We start from the raw sequence: 15,834 nt of genomic DNA, 5'->3' as shown, positions 1-15,834 counted from the left end.
GACAGATCCTGAAAAGAAAGTGCTGCTAGATATAAGAACTTTATTTCTATATGGTACTTGGGGTGGGGTCTGGTGGGGGGTACATGCAGGCATTCCCTGGTCCCCACCCCTATAGCTGCTGGGAGGGCCTGAGGATGTACAAGAAGTGGGTCTTCCGGGCGGGCAGCTTGGAGTGGGAGGAGCCCTGGGTGCCCTCTTCGAGGCTGTCTTCGTGGGTCTCCTCCCGGAGCCCATCCCGGATGGCCTGCAGGCGGTGTCGCTTCTCACTGAGCCAGTGGCCGCCCTCTTGAACATCCTGGTGGGACCTCCGCCTTGGCAGCTTCATGATCCAGAAGGCCACTTGGGGATGGGGTTCTGGGTGGAAGCTGTCGATGGCTTTTGGGACAGGCACCAAGGCCTCCTTCTCCTCTATCTTGGGAACCTGGGGAGGAGGGACAAGGAGACGTCTTAAACTCCAAATGACAACCCCAGAATGCTAAGTCCGTTCTGGCATATTCAGCCCATTTTGCCACCAACAGGGTGCTTTGGGAGTTTAAAGCTCATTTTGTGGTTTACAAAGGATGGGGTTTACAAGTGCTTTAGAATTTAAAATACTGAGATTTATAGAATACTCTTGGGATGGAAAGCACATTTTCCGAGGTTTCAAAACCATTTTAGGATTAAACATACTCAGGTTTAGAAAGCAATTGGAAATGTACAAATCACTTTGGGATTAAAAGCTCTTGGCTTTCCTAAAGCACACAGTTGCAACGTGTGATCCTTGATTTAATCCTGGGTCAAAAACCAAATCAGCTCAAAAAAAGAAAAAAAAAACAAAAAACAAATCAGCTCTTATGGACAGCTTTTGGTCCCTCTTTCAGGACAGTTGAGTATGGACTGAATGTCTGTTTGCTCCTTGCTACTCAAAGTGTGGGCTGTGGACCAGCAGCATCAGCAACATTTGGGAGCTTGTTAGACATATAAATTAGCAAATTAGACATCCAGACCTACTGAATCAGAGTCTGCATTTTTCTGAGAAGTCCTGTAGGAGATTTGTGTCTCCACGCCCCCACCCCCATTCGTATGGTAAAGTCCTAATTCCCAGTACCTCGGAATGTGATCTTATTTGGAAACAGGGTCATTGCAGATTTCATTAGTTAAGACAAGGTCATTAGGGTGGGCCGTAATCTAATACGACTGGTGTCCTTATGCAAAGGGGGAAATTTGGACATAGAGGTGCACATGGAGACAAGTCCGAGAAAGATGAAGGCAGAGATGGGGGTGGGGGGGAATGCTTCTACATTTCAAGGAATGCCACAGATTTTCCGCAGACCACCAGAGGCTAGGGGAGAGGCATGGAACAGATTCTTCCTCACAGCCTCAGAAAGAACCAACCCTGGTGACACCCTGACCTTGAATGCCCAGCCTCCAGAACTGGGAACCAGCATTTCTGTTGTTTCAGCCACCCAGTCTGTGGTACTTTGTTACGGCAGCCCTAGCAAACTAATACAGAAACTCTAATAGTGTGATTATCAATGTTAAATTTCTTGGGTGTAAAAATGGTACTGTGGTCATGCGGGAGAATGCATTATTCTTTGGAGATACCCACTGAAGGCTTTAAGGGTGGCGTGCCATGATGTCAATACTTCACTGTCACATAGTTCAAAAATGATAAAGTAAAAATAAAGTAAATGTGGGGCGCCTGGGTGGCTCAGTTGGTTAAGCGACTGCCTTCGGCTCAGATCATGATCCTGGAGTCCCGGGATCGAGTCCCGCATCGGGCTCCCTGCTCGGCAGGGAGTCTGCTTCTCCCTCTGACCCTCCCCCCTCTCATGTGCTCTCTCTCATTCTCTCTCTCTCAAATAAATAAATAAAATCTTAAAAAAAAAAAAAAGAAAAGGGAATACAGGTTTACTGTATTATATATTTTTTTCAACTGTTCTGTCGATTCAAAAATTCAAGAAAATCTGGGTGGGGGGTGTGTGTGGAAGACCCATATGGGTTTGCCAAGTGCTTGGGGGTTCTTAAAACGTTTTAGGATAAGAAAATAAGCACTTTGTGGTTAGAATCACCCTTAGAGGTTTACAAAGGTGAGCTACGCAAAGGATTTGGGGTTCATAAAGCACTTTGGAATGAAAGATCACATTTTGAAGTTTATGAGAGAGAGATCTATCCCTTTGGGACAGATTAAAAAGTACTTGGAAGTTTGCAGAGTACTTTGAGATAAAAACACACTTTGGGATTTACAAGGGTGAAGATTACCCAGCACTTGGTAAAGCAGTTTTTGGTTTACAAAACTCTCTGGGGTTTACTAAGCGAGTGGGGAGATATACTCTGAGGTTGTAAACCCTCATTTCTGAGAGCTGGTTGGTCCCTTTGACAGATGATAAAACTGAGGCCCAGTGAGAGGAAGTGAACAGTCGGAATGGGAGTGTCAACTCATCTTCTCCTAAACTACAGAAAATGTTTGGGATGGGACATTTTGTCAGGGGCATGTCCTAACCTTCCAGTCACCTTCCAAGCTCCCCTTTCCCGACTCAATGGATGCCACCACCTGCTCGGAGATCAGCACCTCTCCTGTTTTGTTGTCTGTCACCTGTGAGATCAGGAGGAGAGAGTGAGAGCAAAACTGCTTCCTTCCGCTGCCCTCCTCCCCACTGATGCTGCAGCATGAGGGATCATGGGGAGACTCCAGGAGAGACTTCCCGGCACAGGCACCTTGTCGATCTGGAGGTGGCTAGAGAGTGTGTTGTTCCCCAGCCGGTGTTCCTGGTTCTCTTCTTGGTGGTAGTTCTTGGGGAGGCCCCGGAAGTCCAGGGGGGCAGAGAAGAAGCTGTCCATGCCCCGCAGCAAGTCATCCTGGGGCCAGAGGAGGGACCATTGATTTGCTGGATCTCAAGACTCCCAAGTAAATCTGCAGCCCTACCAGGATGTCCTTGAGGCCTTGCCCCAAGTACCTCCCAGCTCCTTCTCTCTCTGTCCTCTGACCCTTAGGGCCTAACCTGGTCACCTTGTGTCCCATCCCCCATCTGTCCCATAACCTTCCTATTCCTGCTCCCCCCTCCCCGCCCCCGTCTTACTGTCTCTATGGCCCCATCCCCTTCTCCTTCCGAGTCTCTCTCTCCATCCAGTCTTTGTCTCTCTGTCTCATCTCCCTCTCTGCTTGATTTCCTCCCTTTCTTCCTCTCTCTCGGTCTGCTGTCACCCTCTATTGATCTCTCTCCGTCCCTTTGACTCCTTCCTTCTCTTACTCCTTCTGCCTGGCCGCAACCCGCCTTCCATTCTGTCTCTCCGAACCCCTTCCATCCTTCAGTCCCCATCTGCCCCCATCCCTCTCCTTTTTACCTCTTCCTACCCCCAATCCTTGCCATTGCTCACTTTCAGGAAAAGCCGGGTGAAGCCTTGAATTAGGCTCTGGAGGCCTAGAAAACCTGAGGAGCTCTCTTGGGCGTCAGCATCGCGGATCGGGGCTGCAGTGGAGGGGGGCACCAGGGCAGAGGGGACCAGCAGCAGCAGGACCAGAGGTTGCCACATTGCGGGGCGGGCCGGGAGGCTGTGGCATAGGTAGGGGTCAGAGTCCCCGCTTCTAAAATGGTCACGCCCCCACCCAAGACCTGCACCCCTTTCCCATTCCTGGCCCGGGCAATTCCTCACACCCCGCCCACTGCTCCCCCTCGGTCCTTCTGGCCCCACTCCCTCCATCGCGTCAGGCCCCGCCCCTCCTCCCAGGCCCCTCTCCTCAGGGAGCTGCCTCACAAACCGATCTCTTTCCTCTCCTTCGCCCGCATTCATACCCAGATCTCATTCCTCACCTTCTCCCACGCCCCGCCCCTTTTCCTGGGCCCCGCCTTATGCTAGACCACAGCCCGGTCACCGGACTCTCAGACTCCAGCCGTCGGTCCACGGACTGTTAAATCCAAACAGTTCTGGTCTCGAGCCCAGGCGGGATACCTGGAGCGTTGGATGAGCTCTGCGAGCCTTAGCCTCGCCCCTATTACCTGACCACGCCCCCATCTGCTGACCTCACCCACGAGCCGGGCCCGCTATTGGGTGGTCACGCCCTTAAGGGCGGAGGCACGCCCCTATTTGTTAACCACACCCCCATCGTCTGACCACGCCCCTGCCGGTTGACCTCGGCCCTGAATCCCCGGTGTGGCCTGCGTTCTCGGATCTCGGCCCTCGCGCCCCACCTCAATGGCAGATGGCCACGCCCCTTGCTTAGAGCCGTGCCCCCACACCTGGGCCACTCCTCTGTGCCCCGGGTCTCGCCGCTAGCCCCTTCAGTTCCATTCTTAGGCTCCCAGTCCCCGAGTCCGAACATTCTGGTTCATCCACTCCTTAGTTTTGTATTTATCTCTGAGTTTCTCCGTGTCCTTTCTCATCTTCTCCGGGATTTGAAACGATTGCTGCATTCAACAGCCCTCTTCGGTTCCACTAAAAAGCCCCACCCTCTCCGGAAACCTAAATCCAGTCCTATGTTCCACCTTCCAAGGAGCCCGGAATCCAGGCTCCCTTCGCCTTAGGGTCCCAGAGTCCGGACCCCAAGCGCTTCTATTTCCCTGAGTTTGAACATCCGACACCTCATCTTTGAGGGACCCAGGAGTCCGGGCCGTAGCTCCTCTCCGCTCGGGCACCGAGGCTCTCTCCCGGTCTTGGGATAGCTGCCACCTCCAGTCCACTGGCGCGTGTGTTTGCAAGAGTCTGCTCTCCCGTGAATCTCCAATAAATTCCCAGTCCTTTTGCCCGCCTCTTAACTCTGGCAAAGTCACAGGAAACCCTGTTGTCTTAGAAATCAAAAACCCATCCTCACATACCCCGATCCTCAAAAAATATACTTGAGGCTGAACAGAAAAGATTCTTTTGTGTTCTTATCACTCCCACATCCCCAAATACAAACACATTAGAGGGTAGTCAAAAGTCCAGGGCCCCAGACCCCAGCTCCTTCAGACCCAGGTTTCTTGGCCCCCAACAATCTCCGCCCTGGGACCTAGGAGTCCGGATCCCCATCCCTCTCCTCTCCCAGGGTTGCAAGCATCTGAATCCTGAAGTTCCTACCAGGCCCAAGCTAGACTTCACCTTTGCCAAAGCAAAAATCCTCCAAACTGTCACGGTCGGATCCCCCTTCCCTGTGTCCGGCGCCCGGGCCCGCCCCCCCCTCCGGTCCCTCCCACTTTTCCCAAACAAAGCTCCCGGGCAACTTTCTCCCTCGCAGCGCCCCGCCCGCCCGCGGCTCCCCAGCCCCAGGCCGGGAGGTAGGAAGGCGCCGGCGGGAGTCGGGGATCCAGCTTTGGGGTGTGTGAGTTGGGGTGGGAAACTACGTGTTGTGAGTTGAGGTGTTTGTGGGATCGTCTCTGAATTGCTTGCCGCCCTCTTTTTGCCCGGGGGCCCGAGTTTGCTCTTGTGACCGAGTCTTAGTGAGGTGTTGGAACTTTCGCCGGAGTTGGGGTGTCTGTTGATGGGTCTGAGTTTGGGATTGTGCGCTCGGGAGTGGGTGAGGGCTGGGGACTTTGGCGGCTGTGTCCGGAGGGTATGAGTGTATGCAGCGGTGTGGGTTTGAAGTGAGAAAGGATCCTGTACGTGTTTCTAACCGAATTGGTTTCTGTGTGTCATTTGTGGACGCCTGGTCCTCCTAATGGAGAAAGGAGGCCTCCGGGGTGGCATAGGGCGGGCTACAGTGCTTTCTGGATCTTCAGTCTTGCCTTTTCGGAAGTTTGGGGCCTGGGGCGGGAAATTAGTGGGGACCTTTCTTACCCGGCTCCTCCGTCCCTTTGTCTGGCCACATGGGGAGAGCTGGGCTGGGATTTTGGCCTACGGGGGTCCTGAACGCCTCAGCGCCACTGGGCTCGGCCTGGGGTCTTTGTCTGTCTCGGCCTGGGCTCCAGGGTCCGAGGGAGGAGGGGGATGGGAGCCTGGACTCTGGGGTCCTGGGAAAGCTGTGGAAGACGTGGAGCCGCCTGGGAGGCGGGATCTGACTGTATTGGAAAAAGTTTTCCCCTGTTCCTGGCCTCCGGAAAGTCACTGGGAACTTGAGTTGGATCCGAGCCCACGGCGCAGGGGGAGGGGAGGGAAGGGGCGGGGCCGAGGGCCAGAGGGGAGGCGCCCTTGCCGGCCAGCCCCTCCCCAGATGGGGGTTGTGGGAAACTGGGGGAGGGGACGCCTGGGCCCTTTGTTCTGGCTCTCCTGATGGCAGGGCGCCCCTGCCCTCCAGTCTGTGGTTCTGTGGGTCTTTCCTGGTCTGGGCTTGAGTTTTTGCCCTGAGTCTCTGTCCCTTCTCTCTCTGGGTCTCTCTCCCCTTCTCTCTGGGTCTCTGTCCCCCTCTTTCTCTGGGTCTCTCTGCCTCCCCTCTCTGGGTGTCTGTCTCCCCCCGCCCCACTGGATCTCTGTTTCCCCCTCTCTGGAAGTCTGTCTGTGCTCCCTGGATCTCTGTCCCCCTCTCTCTGGACGCCCCCCCTTCAGTCTTACTAGGGCCAGGGCCCCTCCTCCTTCTTTTCTAGCAGCTGCTGTTCACATCCTAGCACCTGTTCTTGGGGTGGGACTGAGAAGATCTCATCCACAACCCCCTTCCCTGCAACTAGGCCCCGACTCCAGTCTTCTTTAAGCCAGTAATCCATACCCAAAGGTTTGGCCCTCATGCGCCGTAGGCATTACTCTGGGGTCTTCAAGACTTCACCACAACCCAGTTCCCCTGGAAACACAGAGGACACTGTTACCCTCAGCTGCCCCAGAAAATCCAGCCCCCTTCTGCAGGACTTAGGAGTCCCGACCCCCAGCCTCCTGCTTCCCTCAGACCCAGAAATCCGGGCCCCCTCGCTCTCTCCTCCCTCAGACCCAGCAATCTGAACTCCCAGCCCTCACTGCCCTGAAGTCTCTCTGGGGGGCGGCTGGGTGGGGGGTGGGGAACCTTGCTGAGCTCTATGTTCCTCCAGGCCCAGATGGGGGAACCCCGGGCTGGGGCCCCCCTGGACGATGGCAGTGGCTGGACAGGAAGTGAGGAAGGAAGTGAGGAGGGCACCGGCGGCAGCGAGGGGGCTGGGGGCGATGGGGGTCCGGACGCAGAAGGTGTGTGGAGTCCAGACATCGAGCAGAGCTTCCAGGAGGCCCTGGCCATCTACCCGCCATGCGGCCGGCGGAAAATCATCCTGTCTGATGAAGGCAAGATGTATGGTGAGTCCCCCCCTCTCTTCTGCCCTGGCCCCCACTGATTAAGACTCAGGTAGGAGCTGTCATTGCTACTTGCACAGATGAGAAAACTGAGGCATAGGAGGGTTAAATGGTTTGCCTAAGGTCACAGCAGTGGGGAGCTGGGATTTGAACCCAGGCAGTCAGGCTCCAAAGTCTGTGGTGGTAACTCCTCTCCCAAAGAGCTGCAATGATCTGCAGCCCAGCTTGCTTGCAGACTGTTGCTTCTCTCTTCTTCCCTGGTGTCCTGTGTGTTGGGAAGTCCCGTGAAGGTCTAACTCTGTCCCGTCTTTGACTCTTCAGGTCGGAATGAGCTGATTGCCCGCTACATCAAGCTGAGAACAGGGAAGACCCGAACTCGCAAACAGGTCTCAGGACTGACTTGTGGGCCTCTCTCTGGGGCGGGCTTGTCTTTGGGGGAGGGGCCATCCTCAGATGGGCGGCTTCCGGTTCAAGGAGGATCTGGGTCATGTGCTTTCGTCTGTCTCGTTGGCACCTCTATGAGTATTCTCTACTGTGCCTGTTTTGGTCTGGATCTCTTAGCAGCTGTGTTAGAACCAGAGACTAAGGTAGAGAGGCCGAAAAGATCCAGAAAGAAGATGAGGAAGGGAAAGGAGGCCCGGATTTGCTGGGTCTGGGGAAGATCAGTAGCACTGGTGAGAAGAGACCAGCCTCTGTGGACACATCTGTGTTAGCATGTGCCGGAGATAGCTAGTATGTTCTGTGCGTTCATCATCTTTCATGTTCTGGGAGCTCTGGGGGCCACCTGGAGGGTGGGAAGGGGGAGGGGATTCAAGGGGCAAGTGGCCATGGCCTGAGTCTGCTTCTCTGTCGCTCCCCCCAGGTCTCTAGTCACATCCAAGTTCTGGCTCGAAGGAAATCAAGGGAAATCCAGTCCAAGCTCAAGGTAGGGACCGAGGCAGACACCCAGAGAGAGGGGGCAGAGACCATGAGAGTGGGGGACAGAGGATCAGAGAGAGGGACACAGAGACCCAGGGAGAAGGAGACAGAGACCCAGCGAGAGAGGGGAGACAGAGACCCAGAGAAGAGGTCAACAGCAATGCAGAGAAAGGGGGACAGAGAGGCCCAGAGTGGGTAACAGAGAACCAGAGATGGGGACAGTCACACGGAGACGTAGACAGAACGAGGAAGTAGAGATCCCAGGTGCGGGGTGAGTGGCCCAGGAAGTGGGGTGGATAGAGGTCCTGGGTGAGGAAGAGATTCGTAGAGAGAGGGGGACAGAGATTTAGCTCAAGACAGGCAAGAAGGACAGGGTGTCAGGCCTCTCCTCTGGCCACTGCTGTCATCCCCCTCCCTCCCTCTCCTCTCCTCTCCTCTCCTCCTCCTGGTGTCCTCTCTTTCCCCTCATGTGCTATGAGGACCTCTTCTTCATCTCTTTCTGGTTCATCTTCCCATTTTTTAGTCCCCATGTGGCCTGCCTGTCATTTCCGTGTCCAGAAATCTTTGTTTTGTTTGGAAATTTTCACATTCTTTTTCTTCATCCGCTGGATTTCCGGTTCCCTCTTGGCCCGAGACCCTCATTTTCTTCTCCTTTGGGTGTAGGGTCTTTTCTGCCTCTTCCTTTGGATTTGGGGACCATCACTTCCTGTTCCTTTTTTTTTTTTTTTATACCCAGAAGCCTCCATCTGCTTTCTCTCCAGGTCCAAAAAACTTTCACTTCTGGTCTTTTCTGGACCTCATGGTCCCATCTCTGTCCTGTCTGGGCTAGGAAATGTTCACTACCTATTCCCTCTGGGTCTGAAATTCTCACGTCCTGTTGTCGGCATATCCGGAAACCTTCACTTCCACCTCTTTTTTGACCTAGAAACCCTTATACTGTGTACTGTCTTTTATGATGGGTATAAGAACCCCTTTTTCCCTCTAGGCCTGGGCCCCTCTACTTCCTGTTCCATATTCATCCTTGCTCCCCCTTCCTCCCATTTTTCAGCTCAGGGTGGTGGAACTGTAGGGGTAGGGAGAGCAGGAAGGTGAGAATCCAGGCCTCACTTCCTAAGTCATGTTTTCTTTCTTCCTTTGGCACCCTCCCCCACCCCCACGGGCAGGCCTTGAATGTGGTAAGTCCCCCTGCCCATCCTCCCACCCGCTGCTTTACCCCAGCATTCCTGAGGGGGCCAGGAGGGGCAGGGGGCTGTAGGAAGAAGGATTTGTGCCCTCCCCCAAATCTTTGCCTTGACTCCCCAGCTCCGCATCTCCCCATGCTTGCCCTCCCTGGCATTGACCCACCCCTGCTATGTCGACTGGGATTCCCCATTAACATGGACCTCAACTTCTCCTCCAGGACCAGGTTTCCAAGGACAAGGCTTTCCAGACCATGGCCACCATGTCCTCAGCCCAGCTCATCTCAGCACCTTCCCTGCAGGCCAAACTGGGCCCTGCTGGTCCTCAGGTGGCTGAGGGATTGTGGGGCTCAGAACTGGAAAGGGGGGGGCTCTGGTTTCGACGGGGCACTGACTGACTGACTGACCCCTGCCCCCCCTTCTTTGTCTCTTTTTCAGGCTTCTGAGCTTTTCCAGTTTTGGTCAGGGGGCTCTGGTCCCCCCTGGAATGTTCCAGAGTGAGTACTTTCTGTTTTGGCTCAGCACCCCCACTCCCCATTCTGTCTACATAGACCTTTCTTACCCTGCTTCTGCACCCAGCTCTCTGGATTTGAATCCCAGAGAGGAGGCTGGGGTGAGGGTCTGGAGCGGAGGACGTGGCCTGACCTGGGATACTGGGGGGGAGGTGGGGGCAGCGAAGCGAGAGTCCGGAGGAGGGGCCTCACGGACTGAGAAGGAGTGGGGAGGCAGGGACAGTGCCCAGGGTCAGGTGGTGACTGGGGTTGGTGGCAGTCCGGAGATGGGTGACCTGGGGGAGGAGCAGGTTTGGGGAAGAAAGGAACTCAGTGTGGGACTGGATGAATGTGCAGGGCCGGGAGGACGTCCGTGGGGATAATGGCATCCCAGTGAGATTGGCTAGGCCCCAGAGGCTCATGGGAAGGTGTGTTCTCCTCCCGCAGAGGTGTTCTTGGGCCTGAGGGGAGAGCAGGTGTCTTCTCTCAGAGTCAAAGGAAGGAAATGGGTCCCCGAGGTACATGGGAACGTCCATTTTAGCCCTGAGAGAGCCCTGAGGGTGACAGAATGTGTTTGTTGCCTGGAAGAATAGAAACAAGCCCCAGAGACTCATGGGAAGGGCAGTTTTCAGCCCAGAGAGCAGCCAATGGATCCAGGCGGGGTGTTGGGAGGGCAATGTGGCCGCAGGGCTGTGAGGAGTGGTGTTGAGGGTGTTGCCAGAGAAGGAGGGAAGTGACATGCTGTGGGATCCAGGCTCCAGGGAGAGAAGAAATTTCCCCGGTGAGGTGCTAGGACCCAGGAAAGGGTCAGAACAAGTCCCCTGGGCAGAAGGAACTGCAGGTTTGCAGGGAGGGAGCTGAGCTGGAAGGAGGGGTGGGTCAGTGGCACTGGGGTCCACCTTTAGGGCAGCTGATAGTCAAATGGGGGAGATGGATGTTAATTAAATCATCGCCTGCCTAAACACAAAACTGAAGAGTATGTGATGTGCTGTGAAGAACTGCACCAGGTTCTGGGTTGAGGGAGAGAGTTCTGGGGGTTTCTGTGAGGAGATAACCTTGAAGGCAGAGTAGGACTTGGCCAGGCGAAGAATGGGGTTTGGGAATATTTTAGGCAGTGAAAACAGCATGTGCCAAGGCGCTGAGGTAGGAAGATTTGGTGAGCTCCAGGAAATGAGAGAAGGTATTCAGCCACTGGCCAGTCAGTCGAATGTTTATTGAGCACCTCTTAAGTGCCCGGTACTCTCATTAGATTGGGACACAGCATTAAACAAGTTAGACAGGATCCCTTCCTTCATGGATCCCCCCATTTGGAGCGGGGAGGAGACCGACAATAAACATGTAAACAAATAAACATTCACACAAAAGGAATAAATGTGGGAAATAAAACAAGGTGTATGTGCCCTATTTACACAGTGATCAAGAAAGGCCTCTCTGAGGAGGTGGTGTTTGGCCAGCAGCCCTGATGACAAGAGATTAAGTCAGTGGGTAGGGTACTGGAGTTTCGATTTCAGAATTGGGATGCCGAGTACTAGGGCAAGGCCCCTGGGAGTGGAGGTCTGAAGGTCCCTGGAGTTTGTGTCTTTCTGATTCTGGTCTTTTGACTCTTTTTGTTTTTTTTAATATTTTTAATTTTCATTTTTTAAAATATTTTATTTATTTATTTTTAAATATTTTATTTTGTTTTATCTTATTTTTATTTATTTATTTGAGAGAGAGAGAGAGAGAATCTCAGGCAGACTCCCGCTGAGCAGGGAGCTCAATGTAGGGCTCCATCCTTTGACCCATGAAATCACGACTTGAGCCGAAATCAAGAGTCAGACGCTTAACTTACTGAGCCACCCAGGCACCCCTTAAGATTTTATTTTATTATTATTATTTATTATTATTATATAAGATTTTATTGGGGCGCCCCAAGATTTTATTTTTAGTAATCTCTACACCGTACATGGGGCTCGAACCCACAAACCTGAGATCCAGAGTCTCGTGCTGTATGGACCGAGCCAGCCAGGTGCCCCTGGTCTTTTGACTCTTGACCTCTTCCTGACCTCTGACCCCAAGTGTTTTCTCTGTGGCCTCTGACCTTTCAGTCTCAATCATCCCCTCGGGGTAATTGGCCTCTAGAGCTGTGCTGTCTGATACCGCAGTCACTAGCCACGTACAGTTACTGAATTTTAAGTCGATTAAAATTAAAAATTCAGGGGCACCTGGGTGGCTCAGTCGTTAAGCGTCTGCCTTTGGCTCAGGTCATGGTCCCAGGGTCCTGGGATCGAGCCCCGCATCGGGCTCCCTGCTCCGCGGGAAGCCTGTTTCTCCCTCTCCCACTCCCCCTGCTTCTGTTCCTGCTCTCGCTATCCCTCTCTCTGTCAAATAAATAAATAAAATCTTTTAAAAAAAGATTAAAAATTCAGTCCCTTAGGCACTCTAGTCACATTTGTGCTCAGTAGTCACGTGTCATATGCTCAGTAGCAACATGTGGCCAGTGGCTACCATACTGGACAGTGCAGGTATGGAACATGTCCATCATGGCAGGAAGTTGCATTGGACAGAATCTAAATTGGACATTTAGATTTTGTTGTGCTGCTTCCCCACCCCGAACTTCGGATCGATGTCCCATCTCCTGACCCTTGGTCATTTTCTCCTACCCTCCTGACCCTTCATCCTCCTCTTTCCCCACGTTGCCTATTCTTTTGTGTTTTTTTTCCCCACCTCCTGAGATCCTGTTTCTCTTCTCTTTCTGCCATTTTGTGAGAGGCACCAAAATATCATCAACAAGACCACAGGCTTCGTAGTTGGGACTGACTTGGATTTGAGCCCAGGCTCCACTGTGCCCCAGCTTTGTGACTGTGTGTGCCTCAGTTTCCTCCTACGCAAAATGGGAAGAGCAGTAATTGCACCTAACCTCCCAGGCTGTGAGGATTCAGTGAACTTTTGCACATTACGTGCTAGCTAGCAAAGGGTCTGGCTTGTGGTGGCCCCTGGTAAACCTTAGCTGGTACAGTTACCTTTCTACCTTGCTGACCCCCAGCTTCCTTTCTCCCTCAGTGTGAAGCCATTCTCGCAGACACCGTTCTCCTTGTCACTGACCCCCCCATCTACTGACCTCCCAGGTAAGAGTCTACTCTGTATCTTCTTGTCTCCCCTCTCTCCTCAACCCCAACTGCCTTTCCTTCACCTTCCACTGATCAGGGCACACATTTCTACAGAGGTCCAGATCTGAGGCAAGGCTTGTAGGGGGTATGGAAAGATGAGTGATAGAATTTGTAGTGGTTAAGATCATGGCCTTTGAATTCAGACACACTGGGTTTGTGTTCTGCCATGTGCTAGCCTCGAGGACACTGGGAAGGTCCATATGAAGATTCTTTCAGATGCAAGTGGCAGAAACTGAAATCAAGCTCAATGATTTGCTTAAATCAAGCTAAAAAAAAAGGAATTTATTGGTTTAGGTAACTGATATTTCAGGGGTGACTTGACGGCTTCAGGCACAGCTGGATCCAGGGGCTCAAATGGTAGTATCAGCTTTGCTTGGTTCTGCTTTCCCCTGTGGTGTGTGGTGGCTTCATTCCCACCTGGCAGCAAAGATGGCTTCCAGAAGTCCATGCTGATGTGGTCCTAAGAACTCATACTGGTGAAAGAGAACTCTCAGGTTCCACAGATTCATCAATTCGTAATGCTTTTGGCTGCAAATAACAGAATGCCCAAATTAATAGTGCCTTAAATAATAAAGGCTTTAATGATTTCACATAACAAAAAGTCTGGAGATGGGGTGCTCTTATGCTGACTCAGCAGCTCAGCAGTATGAGGACTGGCATCTCTATAGGTCCCTTGGCCTCTTACTGTCCCAAGATGGCTGTTGTGATTCCAGGCATCATGTCTCAAGCAGGACTTGGCCAGGGCCAAAAGCTTTCTCCTCCCAAAGTTCTGTCTTTTTCATTCAGGAAGAAACTCCTTCTCAGAAGCCCCTCAGCAGATTTCCCCTAACGTCTCATTGGCCAGGACTGTGTCACATGGCCATCTCTAGTTGCAAGGGAGGCTGGGAAAGTGAGTATTTAGCTTTTTTAGCTTCTAAGCGGAGGTAGGCAAGAGAGAAGAGTGCTTGATGTATTTAATACATGTTAGCCATTTTTATTGTTCTTTTTTTCCTCTCTCTAGGGTACGAGCCCCCCCAAGCCCTGTCACCCCCTGCCCTGCCCCCACCTGCCCCATCACCCCCAGCCTGGCAGGCTCGGGCCCTGGGCACTGCCCGGTTGCAGCTGGTGGAGTTCTCAGCCTTTGTGGAACCACCCGATGCCGTTGATTCTGTGAGTGCAATTTTAGAATAGTCACTGGCCGGGAGCGGGGGCAGGGGGTTGGAATGTAGAGGGTGATAGGAAGGGAAAGGATAAACCAGTGGTTCTCAAACTTTAGCATGTATCAAAATAACATGGAGGGCTTGTTGAAACATAGATTGCTGGGCCCCACCTTCAGATTCTGATTCAGTAGGTCTGGTGTGGGGCTTGAGAATTTGCATTTCTAACATTCTCCCAGGCGATGTTGATGCTGCTGGCCTGGGGACCACACTTTGAGAACTGCTAGCATGGAGGAACTGGATGGTCGTGGGGTCACGGTTGGGAAGGTCAGAGAAACTCTCCAGGTCATTGCTTGTTCATTCAGCAAATATTTTTGAGGGCCTACTGTGTGCCAGGTTTTGTGGTGGAGACTGGGAACCTGGAAAACAGATCTTGTTTCTAGACTTGAGCTTTTCCTGGGCCTGAACGGAGACAGATGCCATATTAGTCATGGTGGGCTGACTGTTAGCAGAAATAACCTTAACCTTCAGGGAATGAACATAACACCAGTTTCTTACTCATGTAACATTTCAGTGTAGCTGTTCAGTTAGGAGCTTTACACACAGTGATTCGGAGAATTCAGGCTCCTTCCATTTTGTGGTTCTGACATTTTCTAGGGCTTCAGAATCTGCTGCTGGATTCCCTGCATCTGGCCAGCAGATGGTGGAAGGGAGAGACTCAAGAATTGTGCAGGAGTTTTTACGGGGGTCTGTCTTGGAAGTGACAACTATCAGGTTCTGCTCACATCCCATTGGCCAGAATTTAGTCATGTGGCCACACCTCACTGCAAAGGGGTCTGGGAAGTGTAGTTTAGTTGTGTGAAAAGGAATGGGGGGGTTTCTGAACACCTAGCAGTCTCTGCCACAGCCACATAAACACCAATTGCTGTGTATGGTGGTCCTATAAAACCCAAGTTGAAACCCTCTCATCTCACTTGGAGCAAAGGTAAAGTCTTTTCAGTTTCCCACAAGGCTCTGCATGATCTGACCCCAATTCCTGCTCTGCCCTCACCTCCTGCCCTTATATGCTTGCCCACTCTGCTCTGGTCACACTGGCCTCCATGCTCTTTCTCAAACACACCAGGCCCACTCCTGCCTCAGGGCCTTTGCATCTGCTATTCTTGCCACCTGGAATATGTTTTCCCCAGATACCACCACTGTCTCTCTCCATTCATTCAGGCCTTTGCTTATCTTCTCAGATTGTATTCCCCAGACCACTTTATGGAAAATACCAGCTGCCATCATGCTCAACTGCTTTACTATTCTTTATTGGGAATTTTTTTCATAGCATTTGTCACTCTGAAATTTATTTTATCCATGGGTTGATTTTTAAAATTTTCTGTCTTTGCTAGTAGACTCCATGAGGCCAGGGACTTTGTCTTATAGCCATAGGACCCAGTGCCTGCACACAGTAGGTCTCTCAATAGATGTCTATTGAATGATGAGTATGTGCTGGGATAGGGGAAGCTCAAGTTTTCGTGGGTGTACAGAGCAGTCATTCTTTTTTTTTTTTTTTTTAAAGATTTTATTTATTTATTTGAGAGAGAGAGAATGAGACAGAGAGCATGAGAGGGAACAGGGCAGAGGGAGAAGCAGACCCCCCGCCGAGCAGGGAGCCCGATGTGGGACTCGATCCCGGGACTCCAGGATCATGACCTGAGCCGAAGGCAGTCGCTTAACCAACTGAGCCACCCAGGCGCCCCTTTTTTTTTAAGATTTACTTATTTATTTGTCAGAGAGCACAAGCAGGGGTGTGGGCAGAGGGAAGGGCCCAAGGACCCTG

At 52.4% G+C, this 15,834-nt stretch overlaps 2 protein-coding genes across 9 annotated transcripts in view; one reads left to right on the top strand and one right to left on the bottom strand.

The window, feature by feature from the left end:
• Positions 1-20: 20 nt before the first annotated feature.
• Positions 21-5,123, bottom strand: DKKL1 (dickkopf like acrosomal protein 1). Of its 4 annotated transcripts, none has more exons than XM_031020412.2 (5): positions 5,056-5,123; positions 3,358-3,532; positions 2,698-2,838; positions 2,483-2,575; positions 21-421 (listed from the first exon to the last, which is right to left on the bottom strand). In XM_031020412.2, the coding sequence occupies exons 2-5, from the start codon at positions 3,511-3,513 to the stop codon at positions 110-112; spliced, it is 702 nt and encodes a 233-aa protein (XP_030876272.2). In that variant the 5' UTR covers positions 3,514-3,532; positions 5,056-5,123; the 3' UTR covers positions 21-109. The 4 variants fall into 4 exon arrangements, with proteins under 4 accessions (XP_030876272.2, XP_006749333.2, XP_030876273.2 ...); XM_006749270.3 differs by lacking the exon at positions 5,056-5,123 and adding an exon at positions 3,792-3,991; XM_031020413.2 differs by lacking the exon at positions 5,056-5,123 and adding an exon at positions 3,931-3,959.
• A 32-nt stretch (positions 5,124-5,155) lies between these two features.
• Positions 5,156-15,834, top strand: part of TEAD2 (TEA domain transcription factor 2) — a 15,918-nt gene continuing 5,239 nt past the window's right edge. For 3 of the 5 annotated variants that reach the window (XM_081807255.1, XM_081807254.1, XM_081807250.1), the window contains exons 1-9: positions 5,156-5,231; positions 6,906-7,143; positions 7,462-7,526; positions 8,003-8,065; positions 9,222-9,233; positions 9,458-9,565; positions 9,675-9,733; positions 12,770-12,834; positions 13,877-14,025. In XM_081807255.1, the coding sequence (XP_081663381.1) occupies positions 6,912-7,143; positions 7,462-7,526; positions 8,003-8,065; positions 9,222-9,233; positions 9,458-9,565; positions 9,675-9,733; positions 12,770-12,834; positions 13,877-14,025 (753 nt within the window). In that variant the 5' untranslated portion in view covers positions 5,156-5,231; positions 6,906-6,911. Of the gene's footprint in view, positions 5,272-6,905; positions 7,144-7,461; positions 7,527-8,002; positions 8,066-9,221; positions 9,234-9,457; positions 9,566-9,674; positions 9,734-12,769; positions 12,835-13,876; positions 14,026-15,834 lie in introns of all 5 variants that reach the window. The other 2 variants (XM_081807251.1, XM_081807253.1) reach the window with 2 other exon arrangements.

This window comes from Leptonychotes weddellii, chromosome 16, assembly GCF_054177405.1.
Source record: "Leptonychotes weddellii isolate Sample4059 chromosome 16, ASM5417740v2, whole genome shotgun sequence".
NCBI lineage: Eukaryota > Metazoa > Chordata > Mammalia > Carnivora > Phocidae > Leptonychotes > Leptonychotes weddellii.
The sequence above is the reverse complement of the archived record's forward strand: the minus strand, read 5'-3'. Positions and strand labels throughout refer to the sequence as shown.